The sequence below is a fragment of the Podarcis tiliguerta genome, assembly GCF_965153285.1.
Source record: "Podarcis tiliguerta genome assembly, chromosome: 4".
NCBI classification, from domain to species: domain Eukaryota; kingdom Metazoa; phylum Chordata; class Lepidosauria; order Squamata; family Lacertidae; genus Podarcis; species Podarcis tiliguerta.
In genome coordinates, this window is record NC_139537.1 from 72,080,982 (window position 1) to 72,104,199 (window position 23,218).

Below are 23,218 nucleotides of genomic sequence, written 5' to 3' on the forward strand. Positions count from 1 at the left end.
GAGTATATATTATGCATATTACAAATGTATCACTAGTATTTAATACATTTTTTCCAAGCATATCATATTGGAAGCAGAAAAAAAGGTTTTTTTTATTGAAGTCCAAGCAATACAATAAAAATAGTAGAAGTACAAATAAAAAACAAACAAACAGCAGCAAAGTATAATTGGAAGAGATAAATCAGGTAAAAGTAGAGTATTTAATACCATTAGGAAAGCCACATTTCTTGTTATACCACTGAGAGGAAGTCCTGTGTGTATGTATTTGTGGTATATATATGACAAAATCCCACCAAACAGCATAATATTTTTCAGGATCCTACGAGCCTTTGAAAAAATGTAATTTATGAGTTATTTTTCAAGTAGCGCGAAACTCCACATATTTTTATACCACAGTGTGAGTCACAAGTCCTGTAAGGTTTTCCATTTTAGGACAACTGAAGTTCTGGCAGCCACCAGCATCGATGTCAAGAGTTCCTGAAAGTTGAACCCTTTCAGTTGATCAACCCAAAGATTTAGTAAACAAATCTGCAGTGGACTTGAAATGGGATATTTGAGTGTTGTCAAATATTAGGTCCACCATTGTCCAGAATCTAAATACCTGTGAGAAGTCCCACCATTATTGGAAAAAGGTGACTCCTTTTTCCACAGCCTCTCCAACAATTCTGAGAATATTGTGATGTCATATGGACAATTGTTAACTATACTGAGTGATTTCCATGAAATGTAACTAGAGCTAGAATATTTCTGTTTGACCATTGCAAGCTCCCAGAAGCTGTCAGCATGTGACAGCAGCCACACCCCAGCAGCGCCTTTGACTGGCCAGCTAAACCAGGTGAGGGTAGCTGATGGGTCTCAAAACCTTGGTGAGCTAGGGACTTCCACTGCATGTTATGACAAGCTCCAGCAGATTTGAGCGGGCAAGGTCAATAGTGAGTCCAACGGTCAAGAAGGCTTGTCAACCTGGGAAGGTAGCCCCTCTAGGAGAAACTCTGGGCCTATACCTCTGCTGCCTTGCAGGACATCTTTGGGAGAAGAAAAAGCTAAGGAGCAAACCCTATGCAAATCTGGAGCGAAGTCCCTAAAATGGTTGGGATGGTGCCTTGTATGCCTCCTTCTGGCAGCCAAGATTAAATGTATTGCTCTGTTTCCTTTGGACCACAGCAGCGAGGCTGAGAGGGGGATCTTGTCGTTTGGGCACCCCAGGATCTCCATACACACTGCCCAGGCTTGCGCACCATGTAATGTTACTTTGGTGCTGCTAACACAGTGGTTTCACTTCATCCCAGGAAGCACACTCTGTTGTCTCTTGATACAGACGGGTGCCAACAACTAGGTACTGATCTAATAATAATAATAATAATAATAAATTTTATTTATATCCCGCCCTCCCCAGCCGAAGCCGGGCTCAGGGCGGCTAACAACAGTAAAACAGCACAAACAACACTTTAAAAGCATTCATTATAAAATTAATTAATTCAAGCCACTGGCAACCATTGGGCCAGAGCTCTGCGAAGATTGTCAATGGAGGGAGTCAGGCTGTGCCCTGGCCAAAGGCCTGGTGGAACAGTTCTGTCTTGCAGGCCCTGCGGAAAGATGTTAAGTCCCGCAGGGCCCTGGTCTCTTGTGACAGAGTGTTCCACCAGATCGGAGCCACGGCCGAAAAAGCCCTGGCTCTAGTTGAGGCCAGCCTAACTTCTCTGTGGCCTGGGACCTTCAAGATGTTTTTATTTGAAGACCGTAAGTTTCTCTGTGGGGCATACCAGGAGAGGCGGTCCCGTAGGTACGAGGGTCCTAGGCCGTATAGGGCTTTAAAGGTTAAAACCAGCACCTTAAACCTGATCCTGTACTCCACCGGGAGCCAGTGCAGCTGGTATAGCACCGGGTGAATGTGATCTCGCAGCGAAGACCCCGTAAGGAGTCTCGCTGCAGCATTCTGCACCCGCTGGAGTTTCTGGGTCAGTCTCAAGGGCAGCCCCACGTAGAGCGAGTTACAATAATCCAGTCTGGAGGTGACCGTCGCGTGGATCACAGTGGCTAGGTCAGGGCGAGAGAGGTAAGGAGCCAACTGCTTAGCTTGGCGGAGATGGAAAAATGCCGCCTTTGTTGTAGCTGCAATCTGCGCCTCCATTGAAAGGGAGGTGTCGAAGATTACACCCAAACTCTTAACGGACGGTGCTGGCACTAATTGCACCCCCGCAAGAGATGGGAGTTGCCCCCTCAATCCCATATCGTCCCGTCCCAGCCACAGGACCTCTGTCTTCGAAGGATTTAACTTCAACCGGCTCCCACGTAGCCATCCAGCCACAGCTTCCAGACATCTGGTCAATGTGTCTGGGGCCGAATCAGGATGGCCATCCATCAACAGATAGAGTTGGGTGTCATCAGCATACTGATGGCAGCCCAGCCCAAAACTCCGGACAAGCTGGGCGAGGGGGCGCATAAAGATGTTGAAAAGCATCGGGGAGAGTATCGCACCCTGAGGTACGCCACACACCAAGGAGTGGCGTGATGACAATTCCCCCCTAAGCGCCACCCTCTGTCCCCGACCAGAGAGAAACGAGCGCAGCCATTGAAGGGCTGTGCCCTGAATCCCCACGTCGGCAAGGCGGTGGTCCAGAAGTTCGTGGTCGACCATGTCAAAAGCTGCTGACAGATCTAGAAGAATCAGCAGCCCCGACCCACCTCGATCCAGCTGTCTACGAAGATCATCTGTTAGGGCAACCAGAGCCGTCTCGGTCCCATGACCAGCGCGGAAGCCGGACTGGAATGGGTCGAGAGCCGATGTTTCATCCAGAAACCCACCAAGCTGTTCAGCAACCGCTCTCTCAATCACCTTACCCAGGAACGGAAGATTCGAAACTGGGCGGTAATTGGATAGATCTAAAGGATCTAATGATGTTTTCTTTAAGAGCGGGCGCACCACTGCCTCCTTCAATTCTCCTGGGAATGTCCCCGTGCCAAGGGACAAATTGATGATATCCCCCAGGAGGGCCCGCACCTCGTCTGGACACGCTCTAATCAGCCAAGACGGGCACGGGTCGAGAGGACAGGTGGTGGGCTTTCCAGCTCGGAGGAGTCTGTCCACATCGGCTGGGGATATCCGGTTGAAGTGGTCCAATACTGGACCCGAGGACAGTCGAGGGGCCTCCAGTTCCTTTATTGTATCCAAATTGGCAGGGAGGTCATGGCGGAGCAACAAGACCTTCTCCGCAAAAAAGCTCGCAAATGCCTAAGTCTAATGATCTAAGTCTAAAACACTTTTTTGAAACACATTTGAATGTAACCTTTCACGTACTTTGAAAAATAAACATCTAAAACTCAATGAGACATCAATATTAATGCATGCTTTGTGAGACCAGTTCATTATGGCAGACTACAAAAAAGTATATCCTGCAGCCTATAGCTAATGACCAATTAAAGTAGGACATACAAAATAATTTATGTGGTCGCTTTTACTGAACGAAATTATTACAGTGCTCTGTAATTTGAAATTACTAATTGGCAAGCAACTTGAAGAAAACTCAGTTGTTACTAGGAAACAATACAGTTTTATTAGGACACACATAAAACCCTAGAAGAACCTACTCTCTTTTGATAAAATAACTTGTTGAGTGGGCAAGGAAAATATTGCTAATAAATTTGAACTGTAGCAAGACTTATGACCTATCCCTCATGTGATTTCCTAAAAAGAAATACATTGATATAGATTTGATAGATTTGGGGGGCCGGGTGTTTCTTGTCAGTCACCTGCCATCATCAGAATGACTTTAGGTGACCCATTTTTGCATAGTGCTGTACATAGTGCTGATTGCCTTGACAATCAGCTGATTGCTGACACATGCAAAGTTCTGCACACAGGTGCAGTTGGCTGGTGGTATCTGCCACCCGCCCTTTGGCCCGGCCATGCATTTACCTGCCCTGCACCTGACATAAATGACATCAGGTTTAGAGAGCAGGTGGTGGAAATGGCTTGGCCAAAACAGTCTTATGGGTCAAGTTGGGGTATGTGTGCGGCTGATGGGCCTAATTAGGCCCACAGCCAGAGATTCCCCACTATTGGATTAGAACGACCTGCCGCCACAGAGCAGCTAATGTATTTAGTGCGGGGAGGAGAAAGGAAATGAGTTTAGTATGTGAGTAGCCAACATGGTGTCCTCGAGATGCAACTCCCATCAGCCTCAGCCAACACTACCTGAGCATTAAGGCACACCACACTGGCTATCCCAGTCAATTATTAGACCAAAAGGCAGTATTGCAAGCTCAGCTGGGAGAGCAGCACAGGCGGGTGGCCCATCAGTTAGGTGAGTTGAAGGGAGGTGTCCAAGCAGGACCAGGCTTGTTTTCACTCTGGCATGAAGGACCTCAAGCCACATCCTCTGGTTCTGACTCGGCTCACAACCAGCCATTGTGTTCTGGTGGCATCAACATCCAGACAACATGGCTTAGCTTGTTCATTAACAGCCAGCAGCTCTGCCCAAGAACAAACAACAGTTTTTGGTTGTCGGATATGGTGACATTCAATATTGTCATGAATGACATGGATAAAGGAGTAGGCGACCCCCTTTACAAGTCCATAGATGGTAAGATGGAAGAGGCTACACAATTAAAAATTTCTAAGCACCCCACTTTGAAGGCAGGGTTAGCAATAGAATAAGCTGTCATCTGGCTTTCTCTGGAGGTTTTCAAAAAAAGGTTAGACAAGCATCTGTAAGGGACACTTTAAATATAGTTTATTCTGTTTTAAGTTGGGGAATTGGGTTCTCCTAAACTGCCTTACCTGCTTTGAGCAACAATCAAACAACAGGGAGGGAAATTGGGGGGAAATATATATATATACCTTGTATGGCTCACTGAAGAGGGAGTAGCTGTTATTAAATATGCCATCTTCGTGCTGGGTCTCCTGGTTTCTCCTTTCCCATTCTTTCCTGCGCAGCATATTTCTGTCAGGGTCATAGACACTGCACCAAAAGAAAAGCAGAAAACTAGAATTAAGGCAACAAACCCTGGGTGGCCATAACAATATAGAGAAGGGTGACTTAGCAAACAGGTGACAAAGGAAGCAAGAACAGGAATGTGATGGATGCCATTCCAATAAGGAAATTCAAGTCCACATACGCACAAACACACACACTCACCCAGTTTCTGGAGGGATGAGATATTTAGGGGACCTATGTCGAACAGGCGAAATGAAACAGAGTAAGTGTCAAAGCATCTTTGACAAAGAAAAAAAAGGGAGGGTCCTTTTTAAAGTGCACAATAATTAAAGCTATGGTTAAATAGAAATGATGAAAACATTTCCTTGTATGACAGCTCTTTAGAGCAGGGTGTTCCCTCCCCTTTTATTGTTGGACTCCAACTCCGATCAGTCTCAATCTGCATAGTCAAGGATGATGGGAGCCGTTGTCCAGCAAAATCTAAAGGGCTTCAGTGCCTTAGGGTGTTAGACAAGAATGCTGCTTAAAAATGAAATCACTCTAGTTGGATTCTATAGTTCTCTTTTCATTAATGAGCCCTAAAGGGCTGTTAAAGCTATACACCACAGATATTTTCACAGTAATGCACCTTCTTCTGGTCTTCATTAATCAGCTGTGGTCATGAAAGTACAAACGCAACTATCTGCTACTTTAGCCTAGCCACAATTGTTATCCTTTTTGCCAACCAACTAGAATTGGAGGATTGAAAGAAAACAACCATCCCAACCAAGACATTCTTGTTGTTAGTCTCCCACATATGGGCTGATATGACTAGTAGCTGTGCACTAAGACATCACAGAGCTGGCGGGGGCTACATTCATAGTACAGTAAGTCATGAACGTGCTGTGACGGCTGCAAGTTGTGAATACAAATGCATGAATGCTGTTCTGCTACACTGAATTCAGCCCCTTCATAAAAGGATTGACCAAGATGAAGGTGTGAAACTGCCTTATTCTGACAGCTGGTCTATGAAGTGCTTTGCACAGTGCAGAAAATGAGTCTCTGTAACCTCACATCTTGCAGTGAGGGAGCAGCCAGAAGGCCCTCAGAGCTGGACCTCAGTGTCCAGGCTGAACAATGAGGGTGGAGCTGCTCCTTCAGGTATGCAGGGGCAAAACCGTTTAGGACTTTAAAGGTCAGCACCAACACTTCGAATTGTGCTCAGAAACGGAAATGTACTTTCACAATATTGGCCAAATGAAATAGCCTGGGAAGTAATTATTTTATTTTAGTGGTAGCATTTAGTTTAGCCCCGGGTAACAAGGCTGAGAAAGACCTCTCTCTTTGATCTACTGCCTCACAAAGTAGTAGACAACATAGTACTGGGCTCGGTGGATCAATAAAGTTCAGTATTTGGTAGCTTCATATATTCATATGAATAATCATTTTAATCAATGCAGTAATGTTGGGCAATTATATTATTGAATAGCACAAGCACTTAGTAAGTTGTAGATTAGGCTTGCTTCTCATTATATCAGTCATATCCAACACCTTTTCTGGCCAGTTTATTCATACCATTGTCATTTTCAGCTAAACAAAAATAAATAAATGATGACTATTTATAAAGTCTGTGTTGCTAATGGCTTGTTATGATTTCCCAGAAGTGACAGCTTTACATTCCTCAGTGCTAAAAAGCATTTTGAAACAAAAGCATCAGCTGCCGTGCAAGAAAAACAAAGCACTAGCTTTTGATGGACTGGTGACATGATTAATAAAATGCTATACTTGGGCTGCAAGTGACTTTTTGGACTTTTCACCTAGTTTAAACAGAAGTTAATTTGAGGGTTCTGCAGTATTTTTTCCTCCATTTACAAACAGAAATGCCACAGGGCAAAGCAATTACTCTGATTTACTGTTTTGCCTTTGATTGAACATGAAGATGTAGCAGGGTCTCAAAAAAAAAAGCAGCAACTTAACAAACTGTGTTCTTTCCCTCAGACAGATAAAGTACCTACTATGCTGTTTCAAAGAGTTTACCTCCAGGCTGCAGTGCAGAGCAAACATCAATCACTGACATGTGTCTAAGATGAGATTGATGTTTACTCTCACAGCTTTTCATCTTACATCCAATAAATTACTTCTCCTTCACCAAAATGCCTGGTTAAATTTCATTTTTCACTTTGCAGCATGAGTTTTAAAACTTTAGCTCCCAGCAATTCTGAAGCAGGATTCATTTACGCTTCATCCTCCATAGCTTTTATGATTTGTACTAACCATGAAAACTGGCCATATAAACATCAATACAATCACACAGAGTCTTCTGGTAACAGCCACTTACACAGGGACAGAAGCCAGATTGAGGACGAAAGGTTTTAATTGTGTTCACGATTACTCTAGGATGGTAATAAACATGTTCCAACGATCTGAATACTCGGTGCATGAATCCTGCAAGCTTCACCTTGGGGAAGCAGATATATTTTCTTTATCTGTTTCCCCCCGCCCAAATATTTTATAATTCAAGAAGACGCAACACTTTCAAGATGCAACCTTTTTTGAAATGTTTCTGAGCAACACAACTAACCTGTTTAGTGGCACGATTAGAAGGAGGTTAAATTGTCTCAACAGATCACAAGAGGATAAATCCTCAGAGGTTTTAACTGGAGTTCTACTATGCAAAACAAAAAAATAAATAAATTCAAATTCATGTCATAAGGCCATTTTGCAATTTTCTAACAACCCTAGTGAGTCTCCCAATCCCTCTCAGCTTCACCTCCTCCCCCCTCCTTTAATGAACTTGCGGCAGCTTCTTTGAGAGTCATGAAGGTCAAAGATTCTGCTACCCTGGAATGTCTCCTAGGATTCATTAATGGGTATATTTTGTGCTGAGCCCACCATGGGACCTGTGTTGCTTATGCCTGCTCCTGCTCCCTGTCACTCCCTTTCAACCTGTCAATATGCACAGAAAGAGGTATATTGGTGCATTTCGAGTCTCTAGTGTGCTCTCCTTTAAAGAAAACTGGCTATTCACAGGCTCTCTTGAGCAACCCCATTTGGTGAGGAGAGAGACAAAACTGTAATTTTGTTCACTTCATACAATTTTAATTTGCCCTGGGTGGGGTGGGGTGGGGGTAGTAGTTCTATACAGCTTTGGAAACTCCCATTGTTCTAGGCGCGACAGGGAATTTCATTAATGCGAGCAGTTTCTGAGCTCTGGGTACACAGTACTGCACCTAAGATTTCAGATTAAAACTGCCACTGCTGGAATGAAAGGAGGAACCCTTTCTGCTTCCCCACTTCCAGCCACTCTCTGAAGACTGAAGAAGGTATCCTCATAAGAATATTAGGGGGACGGGCAGGAGAAATATGTCTTCAGATGCGGACTACACCATGTGAAAAATGAACATAAGATTTTAGCTGCAGTTTATTCATTTTCAGCTTGCATTCTTGTTATAAAAAAGTGCACCTAGACACTCCATTGCGGTGCCCACAACCTAGATTTAAGGTGCCATTTAGCTCCTAGCTTTCATATCTCAGTTTGTAACACTGGTTCTATAATCACAGATATGTGCACACTGAAGGGTTATCAGTTTGGCTCAAAAGCAATAAACACTTTGCAGTACCTTAAAGACTAACCAGTTCATTTTGTTATAAGTTTTCATGCACTACAGTTCAGCCTATCAGGTGCATTTTCTTTCTTTGTGCAACAAAATTTATATACCACTCAATTTTGTGTGGGTGGGTGGGTATATATGTATGCATGTATGTATGTACAGTATGTACATATGTATCATCTATCTATCTATCATCTATCTAATATCAATGAAATTCAGCTAAAACAGGTATTTTAAAACTAATTAAAATCAAAATGCATGAAGTGTCATCCCGAGTTATGGGTATACATATAAATGAGGGGTTTTTTGGGTGGGGAGGGAGATAGTTGTAAAATACTGAGGTCAGAGGGAATGCAGAAAAGCACAGAGAGTGATAAGTACCTAATTAATAGTGACAACTCACAAACAGTTGGTAATGCAGACACCCTGGCACTAGTAAGCCAATTAACACATGCTAATGATCCTCCAGTCTTGGTTCAGGCCACAAGTGATAGCGCTGAACCTCTTGATGTAATTCAGTGGTTTCATGTTACAGACTCCCTTTGAAGTTTGCTCTAGAATGGCCACACTAGAGCTGTGTACATTTACTCTTCATCCAATGGACTCCCAATGTTGGCTTGGCAAGTGATGTACATTCAATGTAAGCCGTAATCCATCCTGTATCTATCCTGTGTTGTTGTTTTTGAGAATTTTGGTGTGTTTTCTCTCCAAACCAGTTTCAATCTGAGCTGATAAAAAAACAACACCCAACCTTCTGTGTTTTAAGCTGGTAATGTGTCCTGGGAAGTTGAAATAATCCCCACTGTCTTGTGAATATTGTCTTTCCTGGTGTCAGACTTGTGTCTTTTTTCTTTCCCCCCCCCCCTTTTTTTTTTTGCAGAGGCTGCTTGTCCTGCCCTGTATGGTTTGACTTGGCTCATTTACTTCTGGAGTAAAAAAATTATAAAGGCAACGACGACACAGAACTATCTATCCTCTTGCATAAACCAAGGGATGCATAATTGCAGCTGTATGTCGTATTTTATTTCTAAGGAAAGGCAAAATACGGCATTTCATTATCAATGTCAAGTGCCAGTAGCCATAAATTCTATGACTCATCAAAACTGCCTATACGAGTAACACTAACAAAGCAGCATTTCCAATTTACTGTTACTATAATGGATAATGACTGGAGGTTCATCAAAGTTAATCAAGAAAATGATGTCCATATTATGCTGTGTTGTGTTTCGCTTGACTTAAAAAGCTCTTGGTATGGGGCAGACTCTGTGTGACAGATTTACTGTATTATAGACTGCATACAAATGCTTTGAAAGCAAAGCAAACATTGTGGGTTTGAAATGTTACATACCCATATGGCTCAATGCTGCATACAATTAAGTGCTCTTAAGTTTGATGTGCCCTTAGTGGGATATTTAATTGTACCGTGAGTTCTATCCTTAGTGAATGTGTAGGTACACAGAGTTCTTAAGAGGTTGATTAATGGCTTAATTGATGGCTTTGCCTACAGAAATGAAGACCTGAAGAAGAAAAAAATATTTTATTTTCATTCCTTTTAAAATGTTTTATTATTACTTAATGAATCTCTGCCTCTCCCTCTCGTACACAAACCATGGACAGAGTCATAGACCTAACCAATTATAACCATTTGCTTTTTCTACTTCTTTTCTTCCCCTACCCCATCTTTTCTTTCAAGCCCTTGGTTTGAATGTAAATTGAAAAACCTATTTCTGAATTTCTTTTTTCAATATTAATCTTGAGGGGCAATAACTTTGCTGCTGCTGCTGTTGTGATTGATGATTGTATGGTTCGGTAATTAGAAGGTTTGAGACTTAGCCTGTTAGGATCTGAATAGACAGAGCAATTCAAACAATAGGAACCCAGCATAATTTATGATGGTGCAGATTATGCCAGTGCAATTTCCCCCTTTTTCTGTTCAGCAGCATGGCTGCTGCCAGCTGAGCTGGCCTGAGCCTGGCAGAGGGGAAATGGGAGTTTAACTTATACCAGCCTTTTTGCCTGTGCAACTTCTGCTGGGTTGCTAGGTGGCATGACCAAGCCGAACGAAGTTTGAAATGGAGTGATCTCCCCCTGCCCAGTCCCACCCCTGCCACTCTCCCAGAATGCCACTTTTGGGGGGCTTACCCTGACCTTGGCTCAGCCAGCTTTGGCTGAACTAGCTGAGCTGGAATGAGGAGTGTTGGGTTGGCTAAACCCAAGCAATTTCTCCCAATTCCTTCTCACACTTGCAACCCACACTGCACCACCTCCTGTGTTGTTCCTAATTGTCCCCCAACCCTCTAAAGCAGCCTTTTTCTACCTGTAGGCCCCAAAATGTTGTTGAACTACAACTTCCATCACCCCTAGCTAGCAAGGCCAGAGCTCAGGGATGATGGGAGTTGTAGTCCAACAACATCTGGGTACCCACAGGTTGAGAACCGCTGCTCTAGAGAATATTCGGTGGGGTGGCAGGAGGCTCTGCAGCAGAGAAGGAGGGGGAACTAACAAAAACCAACTCCTTCCCCCTTCCACTCTGTACAATCCTGTCCTAGGTAGTTCACAATGCTTAAGTCCCTTGAAATTCCCACTTCAGAATCAGAAGGGGCTGCCATTACATCTGTTGATGTGTACTGGAGATGGAAGGCAGACTGAGAGGCCCATCCAGAGAAAATCAGAGCCTAAAGCTAGGCCCTAAGAACCCCTCCATCGGGTCAGCTGAGGTACAAGCTAACACCTGCATTATCCTGATTAAAAATAATGCCTCCAGATAAAACAGATGACCATATTTTACTCCATCTCTGTTAAGCCTTCTGTCTAGCATGGATTCTTATGGGACTCTAATGTGCAAAATTTGATATCCTTTTGTCACATATTAAATCTGTAACTGCTTTTTGTTTGTTTGGGAATTTTTCGTTGCTTCTGTGCCTGGCTTTCAATCTTCTATTAGCTGCTGTTATAAAAAGAAAGCATTTTGGCAATATTTATTTGCAGACGCAAACATCAATGCAAAGCACTTAGTGGAGCAATGTATGCACTGAGGAGGCACACAGGGGGATTCAAATATTTTATTGCACAGTGGATATTATTACCTCTGTACCTGCTATGCATAAACCATTCTCAGTATTTTATTTCTAATGCAGCAATGAACAGCTACAGTGATGACGCTACTAAATCTTTTAACAATCATGACATACTACTTGCAAAATAAATGCCTCTGGTTAATATTTAAGTTCTCCTGCATTTTGATTTCCCCTTTGTCAGTGTAGCACATGTCTTGCTACAGCATCCTGCAAAGAAATAAAACTTGCCTCTGTGTTTATCAAAGGAAACAGGCATGAAAAATATCCTGAGCCATAAATAAAGTCATCTAAAGTCTATATTGCTCTAATTTGTCAGGAGTTGAACAAATGTTAATTATACAGCATTTAAACATTAGACTTGCTAATGTCATATTTAATTTAGAATGTTACACTGTAAATGTTTTCCCACCACGTTAATTTACACCTATTATTACAATCTCCATTATTAGGTTTATAATGAAAAAGATACTTTCTGCCACTGAAAATTTGTTTAACAGCAAAAACAATTACTAATTAGAAGACATCTTTACTTAAATTATATTTATTTTCCAGCCTTGTTTTATAATCTGTTTTTGTATGGAAGTGTATCCTTTGATTCAATTAGCAAAACCCATTTATCTTATGTAATATCAAACGTGCATTGCTTTCGAAAAAAGGCACTGGGTTACTTCAGAGCCACTTCGCTACATAAAATTCCTCACATGGCATTAACAAATGCATATGCTGACTGGATACAATCCACACCGCCTCCTCCACACTTCTTGCTTAAACTACTTGCACCCAAAACAGTACTTTAACCTTTTTAACAATAGTTTGTAAAATATTGGTGTAAAACATTTTACACCAACAAGAAAGAGATCAGACTCCAGCATTTATAAACTCAAAATCAACAGCATGCTAAACCCCATTTAGACATCAATGGTATACTGTATGGCATTTACATGTAAGCGACAAATTTAGCTCTAGTATGCACTGTTTTGTGACTTTCAGTAGGACATAACTATATAAGAAGAGGCTGTCTGTGGGATGTCGGTGGGAAACCTGCAAGCAGGACCAGAGCACAAGAATACAGTAGTACCTCGGGTTAAGAACTTAATTCGTTCCGGAGATCCGTTCTTAACCTGACACTGTTCTTAACCTGAAGCACCACTTTAGCTTATGGGGCCTCCTGCTGCCGCTGCGCGATTTCTGTTCTCATCCTGAAGCAAAGTTCTTAACCCAAGGTACTATTTCTGGGTTAGTGGAGTCTGTAACCTGAAGCGTCTGTAACCTGAGATACCACTGTACTCCCCTCTCCTGTGGTTTCCAGCAACTGGTATTCAGAAACATTACTGCCTCTGACCATGAAGGAAAAGCAAAGCCATCATGGCTAGTAGACACTGATTGCCTTTATCCTCTGTGAATCTGTCCAATCCTCTTGTAAAGCCATCCAAGTTTGTGGCCACTACTAACTTCGTCACAACTCATGTTTATTTCTTTTTCTTTTTATCTAATTACCTGTGGGCATTTACTGGCTCTAGAGATGCATGGCAGAGTCACATTGCAGACCCTCCAAGTGTCCCTATTTTCCGGCAACAGTCCCAGATTTACAGAAGCCGTTCTGGTTTCTGATTTGATCCAGGAATGTCCCGCTTTTCCTTAGGACGTCCCTATTTTCATCGGAGAAATGTTGGAGGGTGTGAGTTATGTGATCCCTCCCCCAAGCCAAGGAGATAAGTAACTATACAACCTTGAGAAGACATCTGAAGGCAGCCCTATTTAGGGAAGCTTTTTTATGCTTAATGTGTTATTATGTTTTTATGCATGTTGGAAGCCAGTCAGAAAGGTGAGATATAATAATAATAATAACAACAATAACGGAATAGGACATCCCTATTCTAATGAGTGCCTGGCATGAGTGCCTGGCGTGCTCTGGTCCATGGGGTCACGAAGAGTCGGACACAACTAAACGACTAAACAACAACAACAATTCTCATGAGAGAAATGTTGGAGGGTATGGCTTTGCATTTGCATAATGAAATCTGAGGTCATTCTTTTAAAATTAGTATGCGAATTACCTGTAATAGAATCAAACAGACAAAGTGATGCCTTGTCAGAACAAAACAGCATCATGGGGGTTATTTTGTTAACTTGCATCTTAACAAGACCATTGGTCTACCTAGCCCAGTTCTGTCTTTTGTGCTATTTCCTTAAATGCACTGACTATTAAAAGAAACGAACCTTCACCCACTAAGCACAAACATTATCACATCACGGGCAGGGGAACATACATGTGCCATTATGATTTGACTTTCCAACAGAGTTCCAGCTCAAGAGCCTTTTAACAGTTATCATGGGAGCAGAATCTGATGCAGCTATTTTGAGGAAGGAAAAGTACAACTGCAAGGCAGTGAAAGCCACACTTCAAATTACCTGCATGGCATTTTACAGCAACGTCCCTGCCAAGAAGGAAATTAAATTTTTTAAAAAGTCAAATTTAATTAAAAGTATGCTTAAATATCACTTTAAGAAACATTAAACATTAAAAAGGTAAGGGTTCCAACCACTTACATTGTGAGAGGAAGTTGTGAAACATAATACCATGTGCCGTATTTCAATCATCAGGGAAATGGAGAAAAGCCCATATTAATTTTAAGTTCTGATCCAAGTCAAATGTAAAGGCTACTACTAAACAAAATCCTTATTGTTTTCCAGCTGGTTACATGAAATGTTACCCAAACTCCACAATTATTTTTGGAAACATAGCAAAACATTATATATTTCAATGAGCACTAACAGTTTGTGTCCTAAAAAGGGAAGTCCAATGTCTTTCAGGGGAAAATTACGATTTTTACTATTTAATACTATAAGAGGCAGTGAAAGTTCTTAAGTAGACTAGCATGATTTTGAGCATTAAAAAATAAAAATCTGAATATTTTTCATACTGTAATTGGCATGCAACCTTATTGTTTGAAAGGTTTTTGTTTAGTCAGAAATGCTTGACAAAAGTATTTTTCCTTTAAAGAATAAGTCACAATCCATTAGTAAAGAAACACTGTTACTGTACTTTTGTATATTGTTATTGGGCTACTACAATGTGTTCTACGTGGGGCTACATTTGAAGGTGACTTGGAAACTACAACAAATCCAGAATGCAGAAGCTAGACTGGTACGGTAAGTGGGAGCAGCCGCCAAGACCGTATAACACTGGTCCTGAAAGACCTACATTGGCTACCAATATGTTTCCAAGCACAATTCAAAGTGTCGATGTTGACCTGTAAAGCCCTAAATGACCTCAGGCCTGTATACCTGAAGGAGCATCTCCACCTCCATCATCGAGCCCAGACACTGAGGTCCAGCTCTGAGGACCTTCTGGCAGTTCCCTCACTATGAGATGTGAAGCTACAGGGAACCCTCCCATCAGATGTCAAACAGATAAACAACTATTTGACTTTTAGAAGACATCTGAAGGCAGCTCTGTTCAGGGTAGTTTTTAATGGTTGATGTTTTATTGTGTTTTCATTATTTTGTTGGGAGCCACCCAGAGTGGCTGAGGCAACCCAAACAGATGGGTGGCATGTTGTTGTTGTTGTTGTTGTCAATAAGTATGACACATTATTGCAACTTCAGTGAAGTATTCTTTTAAAAATGTAGGCCACTATATATTAAATTTGATCAATACTCTTCATGGATCAGTCTTCTTGGGGCTTTGGATGGTGCCTGCACCAAATGTAATAGAGGTTGCACAGAGTGTAAACTAAGTCTATGATCTAGCCTGTTAAGCACTTTAAAATCCAATTGTTTCAACTGGAGATTAAGCATACACCCAAAATATTCATATTTATTAAAAATGCATGTTTCTTTTATAACATACTAAAACTCATCAACCAATGTAAATTGCAATTTCAACATCATATAACAGCTAGCTGAATGCAAACAAGGGTTTCCTTAAATGTTGTGATAGCAAACGTAGTCAAAATAATATATTCTGTGTATTTCTTAAAACCCAATAATATTAATATTATTATTATTAATAATAATAATAATAATAATAATTTATTTGTGCCCTGCCCATCTGGCTGGGTTCCCCAGCCACTCTGGGTGGCTTCCACTCCATTATGGAGGCATTCCATCAGCTCCCAATAGAGGAACATTATGTAATGTGCTCTCTATTGAGAGAAAGGGCAAAGATGCTACAGACACAGTTATCGTATTTTTCCGCCCCCATGTATAAGACACCCCCTATTTTTGCAGTAACCACCAATCGCCAGTCCACCTTCGGCACTATCTGTATATAAGATGCCCCCTAATTTTTGACATTATTTCTTAGGGGGGAAACCTAGTCTTATACATGGGAAAATATGGTAATCATTCACAATATTGTCAATTTCTTTGAATTCACAACTCAGAGTGTAGCCTTCCACATGTTTACTTAAATGCGAGCCCCACTGAATTCAAGAGAACTTACTCCTAGGTAGATGCATACAGGATTGCTAACTGAGTCTCTCTCCAATCCATTCCTTACTTTACTGCCTGTCCTAAAGGCTTAAATCACAGAGAAAATGCCATAGCCTTTTCAAGTCAATCAGTAAAAAGCATGGAGTATAAATTGCCAGCCCTGCCACTCAACTATTTTACCTGCTTGCTTGGCTGAGACATACGCTGTTCACTTTCAATCTGGATGGTATTAGCTCCAGGAAAGTTATTATTTCCTTCCCAACTCAAGTGGATTTCATGTTAAACTAATTCCAGTAATTGCAGGAGGTAACCAAAATAAGGCAGGCACATATACACAGCAGATGGCCCTGTCAGCACTGAAGCAAGGCGTCTAGTATCATGCACACTCTCCGAAGCATCAACATTAATTTAAAATAGTTAGCAGAATGCATAGCTTTTAACACCACGGTGACATATGTGTATGATTGACAGTAGCAGTTTTCTCTACAGTCTGCACAACCTGCAAGGACTGGTGGGAAGGAGGTTATCTATTCTATGTGGGCCCAAGGAGATGAACAGCTGCTCTTACTTAGCCATAGGCATGATATACCTTACCCAAAGCCACAATCTATTCCCCTTGTTAGGGCGGTGAACCTGCCCGGGATTGTTCTGAAGCAGTTTTGAAATTATCATATGATGGAAGGAGCACCACAGGTTCTGTGGCAATGAAATGTGCCTTCTTCTGTCTAGAGTAGGTTACCACTCTCACATGCTAGCTAATCACTTCTATCTAGTTTATGTGATTTCCATTATACGGGGCAGAGGAGGGGGGCGGAAATCACTGCATATTTAAAAGTAGCAATATAGTAGATGCAAATGCACTGGCGTGTTATTTGTAAAACCATTAAAAGCCTATATTTTATCTTGAAGCACTAACTATCATGGCATATTAAAACAGCAGTGTGTTCCAAAATGATTAATAATGCAATAACTCTCAAAAATTAAAGGCATGCCAAGCCCAGGGAAGAAAGGGGAAAGACACACTAGAGAACATGGCACTGCTGAAAAGAATCTTAACTGGGGGGGTGGGGGTGGGGAATAGCCAGAAAAAAAGAAGCCAGATTCAATAACTGGGAGAAAATATAACTTGTTTGTGTCTCTTGCAGTGCCTTTGGAAAATGGCAGAGACCACGAGGTTTGCATGAAATTCCGCTGAACTGTAGCAACTGTTTCCTAATTCTTCATTACTTATATCACTGAATGGCTTATACTGTATCTAGAAAACTGTGAGCAGGGTTCTCCTCACAAAACACCTCTGCCCACTCCAGGCTAGGTAGGGGAGTGGCAAGCCACGTTTTGTGAAAACCAGAAGGCACAACACCAACAGTTGAAGGATTTGGGAGCTGTCCAGCAACGTCAGCGATAATAATTTAGGATCAGAGGCTAGTTTAGAGACTAGAGTGCTAAAGGCCAGAGGAGCTGTCCAGCAGTGCCAAAAGGGTTAATTGGGGATCAAGGGTGAAGGGCAAATGGCAGTAACTCAAGAGGTTTAAACATCATGACCTTGAAACAACAACTGTTGTAAACAGCCGAGCTGCCTCACTCTTCCTGGTGAAATAATGGAGACCCAATTCTACTCATACTTAGGCTAAGGCAGGGGTCAGCAACCTAAGGCCCATGGGCCGGAAGCAGCCTGCAGAGATCATTTGACTGGCCCACAAGACGCCCCCAAACTGAGCTGCCCACTTGCGCTAAACCGGCGCAGCACCGAAAATCATGGAGGAGGTGGGGGATTTGAAAAAGTAATGCATTGCCCCTAATATGAATCTTGGCATTTTTCTTGTGGGCCAACTTGGCTACCTTTACTTTTTGTGCCCCTATATTCTATATGTTCACAGGTCCTTGGACTGTTTTGGAGTACTTAAATCTTCATTTTTGTTCTACAAACCTTAATACTTCTGTGAATGTAGGGAGTCACCCAAACCTTTATGAGTCTTTACCAGGTCTTGAGTTGCCCTGCTTGGCTTCCAAATGGATATTCCTTCTAATAGTGAACCTGGGTGGTTGAATAAGTGGGAATCCTACCAAATGGGGGTGTGCGCACATGTGTCAACACACGTGTGTCAGAGAAGAGCCTTCAAAGTGTTCCCTTTCCAGGCTATCCAGAGTGAATAAATGGGTGGGAATGTAGAAAGTGCAGATTAGCAAAATGTTGGGTGGTGGTTGGCCAGAAATCAACCACTCCACAGCCAGTATATAGCAGGCATATCCCTCTAGCACAGGTAGTCCTTCAAATCATTGGTATATTTTTTTTCTTCTGAAGTAAGCAAGAGTTTTGAAGGCACAGGGCCTGAAGAACTGGGACACCAATTTGTTGTGTTAATATGTGACATTATTAAGCTCCAGCTGCTCTGTTCTCTTTGTTGTAATTCCTACAGATACATTATGATTAGACCTCCCTCCCCACCCACTTTTGAACCAGGCAGTTAAAAAAGGATGAGATAATGAGTAATTCCCAGGATAAGGAGAAATCCTCTTTCAGCTGGTCAGAGTCTTGTTTATAATGGACATACACCAGTACGCATTTACCATAAAGCAGCCCAATTAGTTCATGGACAAGTTAACCTTCTGTCTCCCAGCAAACATAATTCATGCACATTTCGTACAACGCAGCATTTTGCTGGCTATTATCCATCATTTACAAGTGTTATTTGTCTATAAAAATGACACTAAAAAGTTGAAAAATTGTTCTGCTCAGCCTGCTTCTGGATGCGTTTTAACAAAGGGTGTGAACATAAAAGGCTCCATGTCCCAAGAAGCAATTAGTCAAAGCTATAAATACATTTTCTAAAGGATATAAATGACTGCCTATCCAGATAGCAAGATATCTGAGAGCTGCTCTGTAATACAGGTGCTGCTTGCTAACTCAAATTTAAAACAGCTTTACTTATAGGGTAATGATATTAGCATCGGTGGAACTAATCACAACTCACACACATGTAAGAGTCTGCAGTATTTTGCCCTTAGATAGGGGTTAACATAAAATAATACACTTCATTATTTATTGCTAATAAAGTTAATCAAATTCAGTGCTTCTTACTCATGCATGCATTTAAATGGGATCTTGAACATGACATGCATATTTATGAAACAAGAATTGAAATATCGTTATCTGCAGGGGGGAGCATAGCAAGGGCAACTAGGAATAAAACGCTTCATCTTTTTTTTTTTACAACACAAATTTGTTTCGTTTAATGGACAAACATTTATTTTAATTCATTTACATATAATATTTACATAGATGATAATCGCAATTAATAGAGAGACTTAATTATTTCTATGCAGTTACAGGAATCTAATGCAATGTACCTCCTGCATGCATATTAAAAGAGATAATCAGAGCATTATGTTTCTTACTGCCGTGCATTTAGGCAAAAAAGTGTAAGAAACGTTAAAATGTATGAAAGGAATGATTGTAAATCTATTAGTGCAAATAATATATGTACTGTGGAAGGAGTGCTCAAATAGCCTGTGTAAGTGTGGTTATGGTTGCACCCTAGCTGCTTCTAAATGTTAATACAATAACAGGTTCCTACTGTTTATTTAATGTCTAGGTTATTATTATTATTTATTAGCCACCCTTCATCTGCTGATCTTAGGGTGGGAGGTAGACTGAGGCAATTTCTGGATAACAAAATTCCATTTATATGGCAAACCGGGAGGTCTATGAAATCTCATACCAAAATAATTTGTAAGGCAGCAATGTTATACTGACTCTCCTAGGAGTAAGCCCCATTGAAACCAGTAGGAATTTGGTGTAAACAAGTATATGATTGTGCTGCTAAGGCTCTGAAGTGCCATAATACCTAATGTACAATCTTAACCATATTAAGTCAGAAGCAAGTTCCATTAATGGAGCTTACTCCCAATTAAGTGTGGTATGTGAGAGAAAGTCATTTTGAATGCAATGGGACTTACTTCTGAATGGGCATGTCTAAGGCTGAACTGCATGTTGTTTCTGCTACATCAATAGACTAGCATGGGAGACCTCGCCACATTCAAAGTTCAGATAAATTCCAATCGGATCATTTTAGAAAGAACACTTGCTTGAACATTTGTAGTCCTTTTATTACTCATCTACTCATAGGATTTGTTTCTCCTATTAATAATTATAAGCCAATCTAAAACAATGGGAAATAGAATAGCATCATTTTTATTTTATTTTCTGAGGCACATTCTGAGGCACAAACAGCACTCTTCCTCGATTTTTGTTTCAGTGAAAAGTAGCTTTGAAAGGTGCTATTGGAAGCTGAAAACCAGCAAAAGGGTAGAATTAAAAACAAAACAAAAAACAACAACTCTTCCTTTGACTGAAGTGTCCATGAAGTCAACTGCCCCTTCTCCATGCTCCAAACTGCATGTCTAAGATCCAGCTTAGGGAAAGGGGCCAAATTTTGGCCCGGGGGGGAAAGAAATCATACTGAAATAATGAATCAGCCTTTCTCCATGAGCCTTTCTGCTGCTAAACAGTAGTCTCTGGCCTTTTCATACCTAGAATGAAAATTTAGCTCAAACAGGCATTTGGGGCCTCACTTCTTCAATTTTGTATACTATATATTAGCACAGTGGCAGTGCTGCTGTTGTGACTTTCCTAAGGTCAGGGAGCAACCTATCTACCAGTTGAAGACAACCCACCTCAAACTGCTTTTGGTTAAAGGGTGAAAACCAAAAACTGGAAGGAAGAAGCTCAGAGCACCACTTAACAGGGACTTTGAGCCTTATTGAAAGGAAAGAACGAGGCTGTTCAATTATTTGCATCTTGCCTTGTGGCATATAACAATCAAATTAAAAAGGACACCGAGCCAATCTAAGTTATAATCACCATGCAAAACTAAAAGAAAATCAAAAGATTTTAGAGTCTCCTATTTAAACATTAGATCACTTATATCTGGGTGGCTTTCAATGAAACTGTCCAATTTTGAGCAGTGACTGCTTAAGAACTTCTAAAGGTTAAATCTTATTCAGCTAATCTGTACATAGGAACAAGTAACTGTCACATGCTTAACCTTTCGCAGATTAAAACTGTCTGCATAAAAGATGTGAAATGATCATTGTTGTAATTGTTGCAAGTAGATATCTTGGCATTTTGTGTGGCAATATATCTCTTCTTCTGAGCAGCAATTTTATGCCCCAGGTCACTTGCTTGTTCATGTCTGTGATAAAAACCACTGTCTTTCATGAAAAATTATATTTCAAGACATCAAAACTGCTGAACTGGTTTCAGTGCAAAGGTTATTGGCTGCAACAGGAAGTTTTAGATTATTATTAGATTAATTTCTAACACGTCAGGAATTTATGAAATGTGGACACTGGAACTGACTTTTCATAGGAGTATAGAGAATAGGCAGAAATGATTTTTTTGCTTCACATAGGCTGCAAACTGTCATTTCTGGAGACCGGAGAGAAATATAACACCTTATTAGTGTAAAAGTTAAACTCTGCGATTAGACTGGGTAGCAAATTCTGCTAAGTTAGTAAATGTGATATGGGAGGCAAAATGAGCAATTATCAAGAACTCCAACAGAGATTTGTTCACAGAGATGGAAGAAAACATACTTACAAAAATATGACATACTGAAGACTCCCCCAACAGCAAGTCTCTCCCCCACATTTATTGCACATGGGCTATATTTCATGGGAAGGAGGACTTGCAGAACTACCTCACAAATTCTACTAAGATCCTGTAGGGCAATGCCTTCATCTAAGGAGGCAATGTGCAGCGGAGTGCATCTTGATTGTCGGTAAGAGGGTCATTTTCAGGACACAGTGAAGCTGTGTGCAGCGCACTGACCTGAGCTATATAGTAGTTCATCTGCTGCACTTCTGTATTCCCAATGAATCTGAAGAGAGAGAATGCCAGCTATGCCATATTCTAAAGTGGATTGTCATGTGGATTTATCCATTCTGCATCCATTAAGCTACCCTTGAGAATAAGCACTTATCAGAACTCTTTGAAAGATGGCTTTTTACACTTTTGGTTTTTTTTAAAAAAAAAACTTAGGGGAGATGTGGGAAAGCACAGATTCAAAAGAATGTGCGAGCAAAGAAGATGCAGAAGCATCTAAAAATACACACCGTCTTTTAATAGCACATAATTCCGTGAAGTATTAATTAGAGAAGTAATTCTGCGAAAGCAGTACTACAGAGAATAAAAGTATATTGACCTCCAGGTGTTAAATTCCCCTGCTGCTTCTCCAGCTTCCTTAGATGAAAACAGGTCTAAACATTAGGATCTTGGGAATAAAGCTTTGGTGCAAGATAATAAACCAACATGGTAAAGTGGTTATTTACTACTATATACATGCCACTACTGAGTAAGCCACTCTGGTAAGTGGTGAGAATTTTACCACTATCATCACGTGGCAGGATAGTAGACACAACCCATTTGTTCGTGCTTTGGTAAATGACCACTTGGTAAATGGTAATCTATATTTCCCATCTAATATCAGTTGAGATCCTCTGATACTTCAACTGCTGGTCAGGTTATACCTGCAATTAGCTTCATATTTAACTGTTTTTTACATAATCTCCGCAACTGCAAAAAAAAAAAATCAAACTTAGCAATAATATAGCTTTAAATTATAATTCCTCAGAACATCTTCATAAAGTCATTGAGCTGCAAAGTGTCCATTTTTCAAATTATTTCTTCGTATTGCTATTAGACTCTCAGCTGTTTCACACATCATAGTGTATATAGATCCATACAGGCAAAGATACATAATCTTGAAATGCATGTAATACAATTTAGAGCTAGGTCAATAGCCCACTAACCTCTGTTAAGTTATGTACTTAGCAGAGGTTAAATGTTAAAACTTCATATAATGCTTCTTGTGGCCCATAATTCATTGGTCATCATTAACTGCTGCCTCTTCATGGAAATATTGGTTTTGTGATTGGAGAAAAATATTAGATAGTGTAAAGAATTAAGGTTACAAACCTAAGCACACTTGTTACTGAGCAAGCTCCAGTGAGCACTGTAAGACTTATTTATGAATAAACAAACAGAGAATTGCAACGCTGTAATCCTAAAAACCATTGCATGGGCGTCATTACTATGAACATAGTGGGAGTAACAAATCCCAGAGTATATATAAACATGTTTTCCTCTTGGCTGTAAATAGAAGCTTGATCCACATGT

General features: G+C 40.9%; 1 protein-coding gene across 8 annotated transcripts in view; it reads right to left on the minus strand.

The window, feature by feature from the left end:
* Nucleotides 1-23,218, minus strand: part of AFF3 (ALF transcription elongation factor 3) — a 228,518-nt gene that overhangs the window by 175,266 nt on the left and 30,034 nt on the right. For 5 of the 8 annotated variants that reach the window (XM_083437609.1, XM_083437607.1, XM_083437608.1 and 2 more), the window contains one exon: nt 4,841-4,961. In XM_083437609.1, coding sequence (XP_083293735.1) covers nt 4,841-4,939 — 99 coding nt within the window. In that variant the 5' untranslated portion in view covers nt 4,940-4,961. Of the gene's footprint in view, nt 1-207; nt 542-601; nt 1,340-4,840; nt 4,962-7,497; nt 7,585-23,218 lie in introns of those variants that run through there. The other 3 variants (XM_083437610.1, XM_083437612.1, XM_083437611.1) reach the window with 3 other exon arrangements.